General features: G+C 37.3%; 1 protein-coding gene across 1 annotated transcript in view; it reads left to right on the top strand.

Annotated features, from left to right (window-relative positions):
* Positions 1 to 707: 707 nt before the first annotated feature.
* The window catches only part of Nagk (N-acetylglucosamine kinase), a 48,799-nt gene continuing 30,298 nt past the window's right edge, over positions 708 to 19,208 (top strand). The window contains exon 1 of the mRNA XM_069823263.1: positions 708 to 869. Within this exon, the coding sequence (XP_069679364.1) occupies positions 838 to 869 (32 nt within the window). The 5' untranslated portion in view covers positions 708 to 837. The remainder of the gene's footprint in view (positions 870 to 19,208) is intronic.

The following is a 19,208-nucleotide window of genomic DNA, read 5'->3' as shown; positions in this document are numbered from 1 at the left end:
TGTATTTTCATACGGATATTATGTTCCATCCAGTATTACTAATCGATTTATATTGTCGATATGCTAAGACAATACTGCCAACATATGAAGAGACAAGTTCATACTGTCGCTGTTGCCATCTCCAAAGTATTTCATAGAATTTCCTTTTACCCCTGATTTACGTTATGTGATCAGGGCTTTTACACTTTATAGCTTTATCCCTGATCATACGTAATCAGGGGCTTTATATACGTTTTATAGACAAATAAATACGTACGTATAACAGATGGCGTTGAATCAGTTTATTATCGCCATGTTTCTGTAAATTGAAATAATTGTATGCCGCTTGTAATTTTATTTTGATAAATAGTATCAATAATCGTGATTATGTAAGTAAGCCTTAAAATAATATAAGGAAACAAAGGGAAGCGTTTTTTTTAAGTTTACATACCCTACATAAGGTAAGTTATTTCACATAAAAGTACACAAAAAAAATGTATCTGTGTGAACTTAAAGAAACCCCAAAATGACATGTAGGTTTTGTGTGCCGGGGGGGGGGGGTCCTTCTCTTGACAGAATATGGCTAATAAAGTGATAATGGCGGCAAGCATTTACTTCTGTTGTCAAGACCCTAAATTCTATGTACTCTATTTTATGTACAACAGCATGACCAACATGACATACGAGTTTGATCTTGTAACGTTGGTAGTCTTGTGAGGTACGTCAGCTGTCAAGATTTAACATCTGTTAATGACACTCTGGTATCAGTAACGGGCACGTGTGGTTCGAAGGTTTGATTAGAATATATGGAGCGGGACTCAAATACTTCATAACTTAGTGTTACAGCGTTTTAACGAAATGGCAAATGTAATTCTTGGCGGAATAGAGGGGTAAGTGTGTGTCGTATGTGCCTCTTATTATTATGCATTAAGATGTGAAATAAAACTTATTTTCTTAGTTTTACACGAACTTCGATTGACAAACGGTGTTATAATTTAGTAAAAGTGTATTATGATCATCACTGCAGAGATTTGCTTCTTTTTTTTTTTTTTTTAACGTAATGCCATTCTAGATTTTACATGTGACTAGCATGCGTGTTACTGTATCGTAGTGCAAGGGTGCTTCGCAATAAATTGTCTTTCTCTAAACCCGTTATAACAGCCTTTCGTTCTTAGCTCTGTGGCTTACCGGCTTCTGAATGTCGTAATTAGCCGTCGGCTATTACCGTTCTCGTTTCTTTTTAAATAACAGAGACGGTTTGCGTGTCAACAATGTCAACTCTCTAATCAGCGGAATGAGGAACTGATTAAAAATTCTTCGCCTAGATCAGGGTTATTTTACACTCACGTAAGAAAAAAAAATTGGATTTATGTTGTAACTTTTAAACACTTTGAAATATTCGATGTCCACATTAACAAAAATATTTTTGTGGCGCGCAGAAAATAACGTTACTGCACAAACAAAATCTGTTAATACAATACATACTACCTTAATAAACAAGCGCGCAAAATTACTTTTGGAAACTCGAATTTTTTTAATCCAGAACATAACAACGCGGGCAACACTCACCATTAAATACAAAATTCAGTGACGAAACAATTTAAAGCAGATAGAAATGTAATGTTACGCGGGGCAAAGGTTCATAATAGTTACATAACGTGTGTCCTGACATGAGATATACAGTGTGTGACAATGACTTTTTTCAAAATTTGGGAGGATGTAGAAAGTGATACGGTAAAGATTTTTTCAACAAGTAACTCATTACCGGAAATGAGAATTGGAATATCTACAGCACTGTGAGATGTTGTTTTTGCTGTTCTTGTGATAGCGAACTTTCTACGCATTCAGTGGTTAAATAAAACATCAGACTAGTATGAAGAACTTTATTGACTTTCACATTTACAATAAAAGTTCAAAGTGACGACCGCCAACTTCGTTACATAGCGTACAATGATGAACCATGTTTTGTTTACTCTCTGGAAGATTCCACGCTCCCCGCTTATGGTATCAAACGCGAAAGATGCGATTAGTAAGCTCATTTACTGTTTCTACCGGTGTTGCGTACACAATAGCCTTCATGTAACCTCATAGAAAAAATCAGGTCAGGGGATCGCGCAGGCCAAGGGACTGGGCATCCCCTTCCAACTACTCTCTGCCTAAAGATATCTGTGAGATATGTGAGGGCCAGGCGATCGAAGTGCGATGGAGCACTATCGTGCTGATACCACATACTAGCCTTCTGAACGCGTAGAAAGTTCATCATCACAAGAACAGGAAAAGCAACATCTCACAGTGCTGTAGATACCCTACTCCAATTCTTATTTCCGGTCATGGGTTCCTCGGTGAAAATTTTTCACCATATTACCATCTACATTCCCCCCAAATTTTGAAAAAGTTATTCAGTTACACCCTGTATACAGAGTGAACTTAAATTCAACCGACAAACTTCCAGGTGTTGTAGAACCTGTAGAGGACACCCAACTAATCAAGTATGGATAGGAAATTATTGGCATAAATCAATTGCTCACAAGATAGAGGGTGTTAATTATTTTTATTTAAAAACTATTTATGATGTATCACTTTAATTTTAATTTTACTTGTAACACAATTATAATTTATTTTTTTAAGTTATAATTTTTTAATAAAAAATCAAATTAATACTGTGGAATTGTGCATATAAAAAGCAGAAAATTAACACGTGGATGTAATTGTACAATCAGTCATCTAACGGAAACAAATTACTACAGATTTTGTTCAAAGTGTGATCATCCTGATTCGATACAGGATCTGCATCTCATCATCATTTACCGCTTAACCATCGCAATTTACCAGGAATTTCTCTATCTCATAAGCAGCAGAAAGATCCTGAAGTCGACCTGGTTGGCGAGTTGGTATAGCGCTGGCCTTCTATGCCCAAGGTTGCGGGTTCGATCCCGGGCCAAGTCGATGATATTTAAGTGTGCTTAAATGCGACAGGCTCATGTCAGTAGATTTACTGGCATGTAAAATAATTTTATTCCTGCGGGACAAAATTCCTGCACATCCGGCGACGCTGATATAACCTCTGCAGTTGCGAGCATCGTTAAATAAAACATGACATTAAATATTTCTTCGGCTGAAGGAATGGAGTACGATAAACTTTGGTGACACACACAAAAAAGTATAACGGACTTAGATCAGATGACCTGACAGGACCGCCACAGCCAATCCATTTATCACGAAAAGCATTGTCAAGGTATTTCAGGCCATTGCACTGTTTGGGTAAGCGATTTGTAAACAGTGTCATACATTGTGGATGAGAACATACGTCCTACAGGAAGGAATTTTATTGTATTATCGGATTCTTCCCTAGACATTTTCGTGTCCTGTTGCTTTAAAAAAAAAAAAAAAAAAAAAAAAAAAAAAAAAAAAAAAAAAAAAAAAAAAAAACAGATTTTCGGCGTGTGGTTTACTACCTACTTTAAAATACTTAAAATGATGTCTTCTACTAGTTAACACAATTTGTTGGTTGAATTTAGATTCACCCTGTATATCTACAGTAGCTGTGTGGATTTTGTGTGACATTCTCGCAGCTAGGCTCACAAATTTTTTTAGTATTTGCATATGAAAATACTGATAGACCTACAGTTGATTCTAGAGTAGCTGTGGGTAGATTATTTAAACCGTGCTTAACCTGTAGGAGTAGCTTGGATTTTGTAATGCTGTAGCGATAATAAAAGTGTGAATACTGGATGGACACTAAACCAACACTGGATGCAGAAAGCTATATATTTAATTAACAAATCTAGGCTATATATTCTGCATGATTATAGTGCACAATAATTTATTCTAAAGTCATATGTACAGTACTGGCAAAAAAACCGGACCGACCCTTGTAGCTGATTTCAGAGCCTTGTTCACTTCAGAGCACGATAGACTGGTAACTAAGACTTTCGTGGTTCGAATCCTGCCTGGGAAGAAAACTTTTTTTTGTTCCTTATTCAAATTTATTCCCAATACTTTTCCATTGCTGGTAAAATTCATGTTCTGGGAATAATAAGTTAATTAAGTAGTAAAATATCGCTGCGATCGCTGCAAAAAAAAGTTTCCTTCCCAGGCAGGATTCGAACCACAAAAGTCTTAGTTACCAGTCTATCGTGCTCTGGAGTGAACAAGCCTCTGAAATCAGCTACAAGGGTCGGTCCGGTTTTTTTTTTTTGCCACTACTGTGCTGTATATACATGTACTTGGATCGTCGCTCTCACATTTATAAGAATTTCGAACCAACAGTAGCCTTACACATACGTGAGTAATGGAAATCTCTATGTAGTTCTCTGTTCTCTAATACTTAACAATTTCCAGTTACATTTTGTTAAAATAAGAGAGATAAAAATGTATACATTTCAGATGAGCAATGCTCTTTTACACAATTTATTAATTTTACATTGTAATTTTAACGGCACAGTACGATAATTTACAATGTAAGTTTAAAGAAAACATTGTAGTAATAGAAATTATTATGTCTGACATATTTATGCATTTAAGGTAATATTCATGTTCATTATGTAGATTATAATAAAAATATTAAGTTCAATGCTTGCCATGATGATGATGATAATAATGATGCAAAATGTACAGTAGTGGCAAAAAAAAACCGGACCGACCCTTGGTAGCTGATACAAAAGAATCCTGTGCTGTGTATTGTGTCAAACTGTGGTAATTTCAATATGGATAGTGAAGCCAGAGGTATGTACTGCTATTTAACCCTGCATTACTCAGGTGGGGTGTGGTAAACCCCGGTGCGTAGCCTATATTTCAACGAAAATCTAAGAGCTGGAGCTAGTGTGTACTCTGTGCATCTGTATACTTTTCAATCACATCCAGAAGAGTTCACTTAAGAAATTGTTTAAGTGAACTAAGAATAGTATATTTAATTGCGTTTATCTGATTTCTGAAACTTGCGGAAAAATATATTAGTTATTTAAAATGGGGTTTGTGAAACCCCAACTGAGCAATGGTGAAAATATTTATAACATGAGTAACGCAGAGTTAATGTAAAAATACTCAGTTATCTTTGCCGAATAGAGGTAGAAATGTAATATTGATGCCAGATGAAAATAAAACTGTCAAAGTTGTTTCGTCTGTAAGTTTAAGGCACTGAAGGAAACAAAAGACGGTAAGAATCGAACAAATGCAATAAATTTCATTGTTACAATTAATTATACAAGATGGATGTGTTTTGTGGCTAGCAAAATTTGAATCTGTGACTCTGAAATTAGCTACAAGGGTCGGTCCGGTTTTTTTTTTTTTTTTTTTTTTTTTTTTTTTTTTTTTTTTTTGCCACTACTATACTATACATTTTTAAACAATGTCATCTCATTGATAGGCCGCCGAACATAAATCATGTCCATTACAATGTTAATCATAATTAATTATTTCAAAACCTAACTTTTAATGTAAAAATATTCCCTAGTGGCTTACTTCATGTAGCGCAAATAATGCGGGAGAAAACTAGACAAATACAGGAAATGGGAAATCTTGGTGAAATCGGGCGAAATACGAGAGATCTGGCAACTCTGTGTAACCAAGACGAGTGATGGTGGTGGTGGTGGTAGTGGTGGTAGTGATATTAGTAATTCTCATTAATTTATTGATCGAGACAACTGGCGTCTTCTAATGGGATGATCCTGCGTTTGATTGCTGGCAGATTCTGTGAGATAATGGTGGGTAAAACGCCTGTTGGCAATTCCGTCGTAGCATTCAAGTTCTACTTGTCAATTTCATTGTCATAATTTCCTTACATAATCATAAATCAGATTACTCGTCAAGAATTTTATTACATTCGTTTACCAAACATTTCTCCGCTCTAATAGAACTGTGAATAACATGAGAGCTTCATAACCTTGTAGTTAACTCGGTTCAAGGTCAATAGTAACTTATTTAGATTTTTTTAGAAGTTTGATTTGAGTACAACTAACTTGGTGACCTTAATGAGGGTCAATGAAAAAGTTGTTTTCACTTACATCAGCCAAGAGTAGATTAGTTAATCAAGTTCGTGTCTCATTAGCTCTGCTGTCTGTAAAACGAAACACAGGCGCAGGACCGATTACTTCTGGTGTTAGAGCGGCGTCTTCTTTGGCATCTACTCGGACTCCCCGGAATCTCATTCATTTTGCAAGGCGGCTGTAGCGTTTTGCTAGCCGTAAAGGCCATTTTTCGAAACCAAAATCAACAGCATGAGTCACTCGAATTGTCACATAAACTACCGACTGATAGAGCCTATGAGACGTATTCATAGACATTCTTAGCGCGGACTTCCGGTGGATGATCAGCGAACTAACGTTTTTCGTATTCATAAACCAGTATTAGCGATATGATATGATATGATTCCCGTACAAGTAATCAGTCGATAGCCGGGGCTAGTTTAGCACGCTCGTAGCGTGGACTAGTGAAATGTCTATGAATAGCACCCTTAATGACCAGAAATAGATCCGCGCTTTGTGTGGATCCAGGTACCTGCATTCAATCGTGAAAGAGACGTAGGCGGAATATTTTAATTGCTTACGTAATTCTGAAACAATAACTTCAAATTGGTGTTCAATGACGCAGAAAATCCCAAATTTTAATGAAACATGAGTGGAACGGAGAAAAATTACCTCCGGCACCCGGATTTGAACCCGGGTTTTCAGGTTACCTGCTGACGCTCTATCCACTAAGCCACACCGGATTCCCATCCCGATGTCGGATTGAATCCTCTCAGTTTAAGTTCCACCTCTTAGGTTCCCTCTAGTGGCCTACCCTCATGCACTGCGTCATAGATGTATGACAGTGGCACAATGTCCACACATGTGCAGAGGTGCACTCGTTATGAGTGACTAAGTGACCGGGATCCGACGGAATAAGCGTCGTCTTAAATCACTAAGTGATTATTTTTCGCATATCATTATATTATTACGATGTACCGAAGTACATACGATATTTCCGTGCAGAAACTCTGCGTCATCATATGATGAAAGATAAGTGGAACGGAGAAAAATTCTCTCCGGCACCGGGATTTGAACCCGGGTTTTCAGCTTTACGTGCTGACGCTCTATCCACTAAGCCACACCGGATTCCCATCCCGATGTCGGATTGAATCCTCTCAGTTTAAATGTGGAACATTAATAAAAATAAGCGGAAAGTTTTCAGAGTCGCTGAACATTAAACTGAAGTTCTTGTTTCAAAATTACGTTGATAATCCAAAGTACTCTAGCGTACGTCTGTTTCACGATTGAATACAGGTACATGCCTCCACGCAAAGCGCGGGTCTATTGCTCGTCATATACCAGTCGGTTGTTTATGTGGCGATTAGCGTGACGGTTATGCTGCTGATTTTGGTTTCGAAAAAATGGCCTTAATGAAGATAATAAAAAAGAAATCTATACAATGTATGTGGTTATTGTTTCATGTATCTCATGTCTGAATATGCGGCAGCCATATTGGAGTTCACCCGTGCTGCTGATCGTGGTTCCGACATTCCTTCCCGACATGTGGTAGTTCCATTTCCGGCTCTTCCCCTTCAAAATTTTCTCAAGTTCCTTCAACGAAACTCTGAAAAATGGATTGAGACAAGTGACCAACAAGCTTGGAGTTCACGTAAATTCTTTCTGACGGTCCCAAATTCTCATTCAGGGACACGGGTTCGCGTACTTTTTAATTGTTTCTCTTCTCATTTCCCTCGTCATTGTCATTTGACTACGGTCACATGTTCGTGATTTTGAAAGAAATCTTCTTTATTTGAATCTGATATTTAACGGCTTTGTATCAACAGCGAGGTTATCTAGCATCAGTGGAACTGTGAGAGTGAAATGAGATGTAGGGTTTTTTTATACCTGAAATTGCCTTACTGTTGGAGAAAACCTCGGAAAAACCAAAGCGGGATTCGAACTCAAGTCCAAACGCAACCTTGGATAAGGAGACCATCTCCTTACCTCTGAACTACGTCGGTGGCTAGAAGTCAGTTAATTGGCTCAATAATTGTTTATTAGGAGGAATATTCAAGCAGAGATTAATAATTCTGAATATCCTCAATTATTGAAGAGCCTAATAGACTCTTACACATTTCTTAGCACTGTTTAAAAAATGATGGAATGTTGCATGTCACGATTTATCTGAAAATTACTATTTCTTTTTCTTGTGTTACGTAAGTTAAAATAATATTGAAAATAGCTGTAATAACACCTAGTTATTTATACCTCAGTCGTATAATTTATTATTAAAGTCATTTTTTTTATAATGCCGCTTCCTGTGCAATTGAAGAAACGAAATGTCTATTCAGTTCACACTTTCCATTCTTCTCCCAATCCACATTTCAAATGGTTCTAGTCGTTTCTCTTCATTTCGTTGTAATGTTCATGTTTATGCTCCATACAATGCCATACTCCACACAAAGCACTTCACTAGTCTCTTCCTTAAATCTTTTTTCCAGAGACCCGCAGAAGGTGCTCCTTTTTCTATTAAAAGCTTATTTTGCCATTGCTATCCTCCTTTTGACTTCCTGGCAGCAGCTCATGTTACTGCTTATAGTACACCCCAACTATTTGAAGCTGTCCACTTGCTCTACTGCCTCATTTAGAATTCGCAAGTTTACTTTCTTCACTTTTCTTCCTATGACCATGGTCTTCGTCTTGGTGGCATTTCTCTTCATTCCATACTGCTCACAGCTGTCATTTCGCTCCAGTAGCATATCTCGTAGGATCATCTCCTGACCTTAACTTGTTTCATATCAAGATTACTGAACAGCCTCCTCTCTTTCCAATCCTATTTTCTTTAGGATCCCTATCAGTTTATTTCAGTCCACTTTGTCAAACGCCTTTCCTAAGTCCACAAATATTACAAACACTAATTTATTCTTCTCTAAGTATCTTTAATCGATTGTTCATAGCAGTCCAATTGCATCTCTCGTACCTTTCCCCTTCCTGAAACCGAACTGCTCTTTTTCAAACTATCCTTCCAGCTTAGAATATAAACGTCGATTTAGTATTCGAAGGAGACTCTTCGCAGAGTGCGATATCAGGCTGATAGTCCTGAACACGTTACATTTCTTGGCGTTATTTTTCTTCGGTATTGGAAGCAACCTGTCTCCGTAAAATATTCAGGCCATTCGCCTTCTCATGTATTTCGTTGCATACTTAACATGATAAAGGAACTAAATTATTACTAAACACGAGAAAATGTGTGTCAACTTGATACCATGGATTTTTTAAGAGTTGACCTATATACTGTTTGATTATCTTTATTGTATTTATTTGCTTTTATTTCAGTAATTTCATTGCACGTAGGAGAAGAATTTGACGGATACACGTGAGAAGAAATTGTTAGTTGTTAGACTTAGATGGAAAGCAGCTATTGAAATAGCCTATTTGTAGATTTGAACGAAATTTCTATGAGTATGATCCTTCAAATTATACTTTGTTATTCTGTGCAAGCTACGTTCCTATTTTGCATTTGAATAAGTGCAGTCGTCCCATTGGGAAACAAGCGACAAACAAATTTATTCATGCACTGTGATAAAAGCGTCAGTAGGATACAGTAATTGGCATGTCCTGAAATCAGGTGAGTTGCATCGGGTTTCAACGACACGCAGCTATGTTTGGTAAGAGGGAGCGAAGTCAACTTTCATTAGGCCAATATACTCGTACTTGTATTAGCATTATTCGTGCGACACGCCACAACGCAGGTCACTCCTAACGAGTGTAGTTACTGAATTGTCTGTCTTTGCTTCCATTGTGAGTACTGAATTGCTTACATATAAATATTGTTATTATGTTCCTTTGTATGAATTCTTGAAACAGAATAACAACTCGTTCGTTTTGTGTTAAGCATTTTTTTAGCGAAGTTAGTTCACTTAAAATACACATGCATAAATACGCTTATAATATTGTACTGTACACATACATACATACATACATACATACATACATACATACATACATACATACGTACAGCCACCGGCGTGGCTCAGTAGGTTAAAGGTTAAGGCGCTTGCCTGCCGGTCTGAAGTTGCATTCGGGCGCGGGTTCGATCCCCGCTTGGGCTGATTATCTGGTTGGGTTTTTCCGAGGTTTTCCCCAATCGTAATGTGAATGTAAGGTAATCTGTGGCGAATCCTCGGCCTCATCTCACCAAATATCATCTCGCTATCACCAATCTCATCGATGCTAAATAACCTAGTAGTTGATACAGCGTCGTTAAATAACCAACTAAAATAAATAAATACATACATACATACATACATACATACATACATACGGTCCACACCTGTGGAGTAACGGTCAGCGCGTCTGGCCGCGAAACCAGGTGGCCCGGGTTCGATTCCCGGTCGGGAAGTTACCTGGTTGAGGTCTTTTCCGGGGTTTTCCGTCAACCCAATACGAGCAAATGCTGGGTAACTTTCGGTGCTGGACCCCGGACTCATTTCATCGGCATTATCACCTTCATATCATTCAGACGCTAAATAACCTAGATGTTGATACAGCGTCGTAAAATAACGCAATAAAATAAAAAAATACATACATACGTACGTACGTACATACATACATACATACATACATACATACATACATACATACATACATACATACATACATACATACATACATACATGCCGAAAGGAGCTAGCAGACAGACTATCGAAAGGAGCACAGGGCAGAAAAGTTTCCTGCAATTACGACTGGGCACGGTAAAATTAGAGCCTACCATCAACGCTTCATAATATTGTGGAAGAGTTAAATTCACCCTGAAATAGTCTACAGGCGACTAGGCGGAGGAGCACTTATTTCAGTGTCCAATTTTGATTCAGTTTGGTCAATGAATAAAAGTGAATCCTTGAAAAAGAAAACAATTAATGTATATTATGAAACTACTGTAGTTTATAATGTTATACTTTATTGCATGAGTCAGTGTTAGTAATTCGCTTGTTCCCTAATTTTGACATTAATTAATTTAATTATATAACATTATAAACGCGTTTCACTTTTTTTTTTGTAGGCCTACAATAGCATTAGAAAACGATTAATACAGAAATAACATATCAGCTTTGTAATGATGGGTAGTTTGGTGTCGTGGTCTACGAGGAATGAGTTGCTGTGACATAGTGATGTATTAAATATTGCATGGAAAGTTGTTTAAATTATTAAATTTATGGCAAAATTTATGTTGTCATAATAGTAGTCATTACGTTTTAGTTGACATGGTAATATTTTACGGCACTGGAATAATAATAATGTGACACGTTGTGCGCGATTTTGACTAACGATAAATAATGCTGGTATACAAAAAAAAAAACGCTTTTGTGTCAGGATAAACATAAATAATTTCATTCCATAATTTAATGTTTGAATTGTTTCTTAATATTCTTCACGAAAGACCTCATTTCTCCATTTGAATATAATGCAGCCTATCTAGGCTTTCACTCCACAGTGTCCATAAAATATAGTGGGGGACTAGATTATTATAAATAACTAACTAAACACTATAGAGATGTGAAACAGCCACTAGATGAAAGAATAACCTCAAATACCGATATTGCTGTGTATTCACTGACTCGATATAGCCTCCCCTAGTAGCCATCAGACATCAGGGTGGTGTTCCACACACGACCAAAAACATCAGGTGTAACAGATGTAACAGCTTCTCTGATTCCCATTTCCAAATGGCTAATATCGTTAATGGGTACACTTTATGCTCATTGCTTGACATATAAGTCCAGAGTAATGAAGTTCGGATAACGTGGTGGCCAATGATTTCCACCCTTCTCTTCCAATCCATATCTGTGTAAATGTTTCATTTAAAATTTTCCTAACTACTCCATAAAAGTGCGGAGCGGATCACCATCTGGCGGAAATATTGCATTGACGTTGGGAATTTAGGGTACTGTAAACAATTTTAATATGTATCGAGGTAGGCCTAATCCTGCTAGATTACAATGAATTTCGCGAAGAAGAAGAAAAAGGAAACAATTATACCACACAGTAACTTTCAGGCTATTATACTCGTGTTCAACAATGACATGTGGATTTTCATGAGTGCATATCCTCTTGTGTCCATGAACATGCCCGAAATATGAAAAGTGGCCTCGCAATTAAACACTGTTGATTTAAAATCTATCCGTCATTGTTAATCTCTTGAAGAATGTCCGCATTAAAATCGTACCTTTGTGATAATGATCTGGGTGGAGTGCATGTAACAGCTACTAAAGTTTATATTTGATATAATGCAAACTTTTTTCTCACACTTTACAGACTCTATTTTTAAATGTCTACCTTTTTGGCACATTTATATATTATTTTTTTAGAACTACGCACATAGCTTGTTCGGATCGCTTCAGCAGTCTCGTCGCGTATACGATTTTTTTTAGTTGGTTATTTAACGACGCTGTATCAACTACGAGGTTATTTAGCGTCGATGAGATTGGTGATAGTGAGATGGTATTTGGCGAGATGCGGCCGATGATTCGCCATAGATTACCTGGCATTCACCTTACGGTTGGGGAAAACCTCAGAAAAAACCCAAGCGGGGATCGAACCCGCGCCCGAGCGCAACTTCAGGCCGGCAGGCAAGCGCCTTAACCGATTGAGCCACGCAGGTGGCTGCGTAGATGATGTACCTGAACGTATTTGTTCAAGTAATTTTCCCGTTTCTGTCAGTGTTGTTCTTCTAACGGCGAATGTTGCTGTCGTGAGGCGATTCTCATTAAACACATGACGGCATTCACGTTGGACAAGAGTAACTGATTTAAATTTTGCAAGTCATGAAACGCACTGCACTTTTCTTCTTCCGTTCATCTTGTCGACTATAACAATCACAATCTATTGATAGGTAACTATTATAACCTATAACATCCATTATTCCGATTATATCATCACGTTTATTGAAACCTTCGGCTGATATAGGCCTACATGGTAGGACTACTTCATAGATATCAAAATGTTAAGATTCCCTAAGGCATTTGACAATGTTACTCCTGACCACATGGACAAAAACCAAGAACATGAGGGAGAGTTTCATTCTCGTTGCAGTGGCGGCATTAGGGACCTTGTCTCCTACCTGGAACGCTGCGGACGAGGATTCATTTTTATGGTATTCGTCCATTGGGCAGGAAGATCAGATCGTCTCTGAGCCATTCAGGAAACTGTGGCGAAGGGAAATTATTGTCTCGGTGTCTTTTCACTCAGACTAACAAAGAGAAATGGGGAATGCTTTTCGTTCCCGATCTCTTCTTGCTAACCAGCTTGTAATAAGAAATTAACTTCAACGGATTTGAATTTGTGAACTTCAATCAGAAGCTTAAATAAATTATAATGAACATTATAGTTGAGAAAATAAACCAGGAACAGAAATATCATTGGTAACATGACAGAGAGCTTAATTATTGTTTTTAATCTTTTATTTGACGACTCTGTATCAACTCCGAAATTATCACAGGTCTGTGAAATTGGTGATAGCTCTGTGGTATAGTGGTCAGATGAAACAAAGGATTGCATCTAATTTATTTCACTCTCAAAAAGTCAATAATCCTTATACTAAATAAGAACCAATTCGTTAAAAGCCTAAATATCACAATAATATCCAACAGAGAACGCAATTATAGAGATTTCATGAAACCCGTTTAGCTTTTCTTTTTCTCCGGTCATTGGAAGCATCTCAGAAACATGAAGTTTTAAGCAATTTTATTGGTTTCCAAAGGCCTAATTGTGAAGTTCTGCTTATGAACCTGTGAAACAACATATCCACAATAATTATGTTGTGAATCATATATCTTTATTTCTAGACACGATAGATAGTTGCGTGATGTTACGGTTTGTAAGATACCTGAATTAGGCCTACTTCCTGAGCGCTGACATATACTTTTGTTTGTTTTTAATTTTTTGTATGTTGCCAAGAAGTCAGGAAGATCATGAAAATTTATTGCTGGAAAGATAAGAAACAAACAACACAATTGTATCACTTTCTTAATTTAAGAATGAAGATAAAATATATCACATGTGAAATTAAGAAATACTCTATAAGGAAAATTAAGATAATCAATTAATTATTACGGAATTTTCTGCTTCAGATAGTAAGAATGATAAGAATAGCACTCTAAATCAGGACTGATCGTAAAATGTAACACGTGATGATAACAATGAGAATTTGACAGTGTATTTCATTACTATATATGCCGATAGAAAATAGTACCCATACATTTTAATAGTAAGCAAATTGTTGAAGCCAGTACCTGGAAAACAAATGTGACTGGACCCCATTAATGAAGTGTTTAACGTGTTTAATATGGTCTGATGACAATAAATGTACATGTAACATATATGCCGATGATACAGTAATAATATCTAATTTAAATATGACTTACAAACAACAGTAGATCTACTGTATATATCTGAATAATATTTTGAAAGTTTTTTGTGTGAATATTTTTATGATAAGCAATAAAATATTATAACAAATAAATAATTATACTATTTTCGCGTGGTCTTAAAATGTCGTTCTTATGGGTGAAGAAATGTTCTCATGAATTTTCGGCCAGTGTACGGGGCCTGTACCCACCAACATCGTGATGAAATTGAGGAGCTATATTGAATAGCGTAATAAGATTTCGTACGCCAGCATCGGCTGGAGAGAATCATCTTGCTGACCACACATTTACTCCTGTTACAGTGAGGCCCAGCGAACGTTCCCTGTACTTCTGTCCGCCGACCAGCCCGCTACCGCCCCTGCTTGCATTCGAGAACTCGCGGCGCTTTGCGAGATTAAAACTTGCGTACTAGGGCTACGATACATTAATAACATTCGGTAGCTCACCCTCCTTACAGTAGCTGCTGGAAGTGTTGTTCATGTTGTGTGATACATAATTCACATCACATCATTCACAGAACCTATTTCATTAAGCCTGTTTATTAAATTTAGTATTATTTTTCTATATGGAACTGGACGGCCAGGAAATTTACATCCAAAGTTTTCCCTTGTTCTATGACATGATTTCTTTTTCCGTATGCACGTTTTCATAATTAAACATCCCTGTTTTATGTTTAACCACTAAAGATGACGTTTCGACTCTTCTCACGAGTTCTTCTGCCCTTATCTGCATGGCTGGTGAACTACAGTGAAACGGCTTCTAGAGATCGCCACGTAAAAGCTGCATGTTTGGCGAATCCCTATTCCTCGAAATTAACTGTGCCAATCTGTAGTCTTCTCGACAGTCGGCAGAAAAGGCACCCATTGACTCAGCTAAGAATAAGTACAGTTTATTATGTTGTGTTGTGTTTTGCAATGGTTACGTATTCAGTGCGTGAACGTGTACACATATCTTAGTTAACCCTTAAATTCGCAATGTATCCTATAGAATACAACAGTTTAATATGCTATAATTTTAATGGAACAATAGAAAAAAAACTGGTAGGAAAATTAAAATTTCACAATACTATAATATTGTACAACATATAAAATATGGACATTGCGATAGTTGTTTTCTTTACAGTCCTACACGGTTTAATAAACTAGTGTGAGAAATGAAGTTTTGCAAATTTAAGGGTTAATTATTGTTACTTACGTATTTATTTAGCATCATTACATACTATATCTCATTTTAAAACACGCTCTAGCTTATTAAGATCTCGATTACTTAGAAAATAATACTTCAATTCTCCGTGTTCCATGAATGGCACACAACGGAATGTCGTCTAATGAGATTTGAAAAAAAAATCAGCATTTAGTTTTATTGAACCATTTAAGAGAAACTAACTTGTAACAGTTTAAGAGCGATGATTGTACTGTACTTTATCTTGCTGAAAAGTGAACCTTGTTGGATTTGCATTGCTTGTAGTATGAACACATAATACAGGCGCGTTGACATCCCTGCTCTACGGTTTGAAACTTAAAGTCTTAGGGGCACTATTCATAGACATTCTTAGCGCGGGCTTTCGGTGGATGATCAGCGAACTAACGTTTTTCGTATTCATAAACCATTGTTAGCGATATGATATGATATGAATCCTGTTTAGCACGCTCGTAGCGCGGGCTAGCGAAATGTCTATGAATAGCACCCTTACATTTTAAATGTAGGCTTTTTTTTAATAAAGTATTTGTTATTTTTACTAGACTATTATTGCCATTATTATAATAATGAGCCCGAGTGTCCCTATGAAGGGCAAAGGACTCCTGCAAGAGGGTAGCTCTTGTTCTCTAATACGATGAGCTAATTCGCATTAGGGCTGTACTCAGTGGTAGTAGCCTGTATAATGGTCGTTCTTACTACGTCACAATTAATATCACGACCTAACTTCATCATAAAATAATCATCGTCGTTATCACCCCATCATTATTATTATTGCCTTGCATAATGGCCTTTCTCTAATGGGCGCCCGTTCTTTTGACAGTGATAAAGGTGACCTAACCGATTATGTGAGAGAATACAGCTTATTTCTAAGTTTAATAGGCCTATTAATACTCTATAGCAGCGGTCGTCAGCATTCGCTGAAATGGGTAACAGTTAAGCAGTGTATCGCAATATGCACCGTCGTGAAGAAGGGAGAGAGAGAAATCATACCCGCCAGCAGCCACGGATGCACGATAGTGCAGTCTGTTATCCGCGGGTAAGGGACGCTAGCCCGAGGGTGCACTATGCTGATGACCGCTGCTCTATAGCTTCCATAGGGCGACGTAAGCATTATCGTATAGCATAGCACAGCGTTTCATTAATTTGGCCCATCTACAGCAATAATTAGACAGCCCAGAGGCAATTATTGCGATTCTCTATTCACGAATCTAGATACTGATCTTGCCCATAGACTACAGCGTGTTCACAATATCTGCGTTCGTTTCGTTTGTAACATTAGAAAATTCGATCATGTAACACCGTCACTAAAATTGTTGTCTTGGAGTCCACTTAAAGAAAGAAGATTCTTCAACTCTCTTTTATTACTATTTAAAATCATCCACACCTCCACACCCCTTATCTAGCATCTCGTTTCGTTTACCTTTCACTACCTCGAACCCGGAACATGTACCTTCTCTCTATTTCTCTGCACAGAACATCCTTCTACTCATCATCTTTCAGCATAGGCCTATCTATTCCACGCCTCTGGAATTCTCTCCCTGACCATGTTAGAGACTGTAGGACAATATCAGAATTCAAATTTAAATTAAAAAATCACATTATAGTTCATGGAATTGCTTGTTGAACACCTGTCAGGTTGCGCAACTTCGCCTTAACCCATGATATATAGTAAATATTGTAACTATGCTGTTGTAAAATTGACAATTAATATGTAATGTATTTATTATTATTATTATTATTATTATTATTATTATTATCATCAGTTATCACTATCATCATTGCTATCTCTGTTTTCTTTCTTTTTTCTTGTATTAGCTCGATGAGAGCTCTATAGTGTTCTTTTGACTCTGTTGACCCTCTATAGGGCTTTAACTTAATTTGTATTATTTTCATCAGTGTTTGTATTTCTTTTTTGTATTTATATGTGCTATCTGGTAGGATGAAAGAGAAGGCCTTATGGCCTTAATCCTGTCAGATTAAATAAATAAATTATTAAAATTATTAACAATGAACTTGCTCAGTGTACTGCACTGGTTCAGTTCCCTTCAAAATTGTAGGTGCCTGAGAACGGCTTTCAAGATATTTGCATTTGAAACAGTCCTGTTCAACACGTACGCACACACATACAAATACATCGACTTGTAAAGTATCTAATAGGAATATCAGGTTCATGCATTTAAGTTTGTTGCAATTAGATGAGTAGACAAAAATGTGGGCGGGCCTTTTTATCAGTAGGCCTATCTTGAACTGTGAATGATGCTGGTTCGTTCAACCATGTACGTACATATGTAAGCTATCAGTTTTGCTAAAGTGCGCATCGGAAGTAAATAAACGACATTCATCTATCTAATCTGTGAATTAACTTTCATGTCGCTATAACATAAAACGATAATGTTATTTGCGTAATTTGAGTCGAATAACATCTGCTAAATGCGGCAGACATAAGAAATACTCGTTGTGCCTTACAGTCAGGGCACATTGTACAACAGAGGGTGCAGTAAATTGAGGCTGCTTGAGTGAGATTTTTCGTTACGAAATGGAGTCTCTCCAGGAAAAATTGTAAGGTAGGAAAGGACCATCAGGGAAATCCGTGATGTGAGAGAGTATATTGGTTCAGACATATTGGGTGTTCATTTCAAAGTGTGTCATGACGTCACTGTTGTGAGTCAGTGATTTGAAGCGAGTTTCAGCTTTTATGTCAGAGAAGTTGCCTATTATTCAAGGCGTTCAACCTGAACTTGAGAACGTGTACGGTATAACTTGAACGTCGTAGCAACAGGTGGTAGTCTGTACGGTCTGTGTACTACCATAACCTCTTTCGAACTGTGTTTTGCGCAGGCAAGTCGTACGCAGGGTGTTTGTTATCATCGGTTGCGTACGGCAACATTCCACAACACAAATCAAATGCTCCGTGTCCATGTTGACCGTCCAAGTTAATGTCAACAAATACGTAAGTAATCGTCTTAACCCTCTCCCTATATCCCGACAGTAGGAAAAAAACTCACCTCAGTACGTGTTTCCAAACAGTTCACATTCCTGCCACTGCCGGCGTTACCGTACGTATCGGTACGTACTCTTCAGAATGACCGCCGTACTAGGTAATACGCCTTTGCGGAAGTGTAGGAAGATTGAATTCTCTAGGCTCATCGGCTAGCCACATGACGGCATACACACTTTGAACTGAACACGCAGTATATTCTTCCCTACACTGCATTGGATTGTTAAGTCGGTATAAAAGGCGGTAGTAAAACAAGACAAAGAATAAGGCCCGTATGCGCAGTCAAACGCCAAGCTAGTCTCAAGACTGTCCCAAGACCAAGAATAGGTCAAGACCGGTCTCAAACTCGACTGTGCATACGGGCCTAGATGTCGTACAATGGTCTTTGAAACAGAACTAGATTTATAAATGAATATAATATAACATTTTATTACTCAGTCAATGACAAATCAATGTAAAATAATGACTTATTTTATAGTAATTAAGTTTTTATACATGAATTACAAAATTGCGAACGTTTTCGCCTGTTCAGGCATCCTCAGGCAGAGTTATAGAATATCTCAATGTCACATACGTAGCTATTGGTGGTGAGTACTATTTAAAATTCTGTACAGGACATTTCCATTATTAAAATGTAATTACAGGTAGTAAATTAATAAT

Source organism: Periplaneta americana, chromosome 4 (genome assembly GCF_040183065.1).
Source record: "Periplaneta americana isolate PAMFEO1 chromosome 4, P.americana_PAMFEO1_priV1, whole genome shotgun sequence".
NCBI classification, from domain to species: domain Eukaryota; kingdom Metazoa; phylum Arthropoda; class Insecta; order Blattodea; family Blattidae; genus Periplaneta; species Periplaneta americana.
This window is presented reverse-complemented; position numbering and strand designations above follow the sequence as displayed.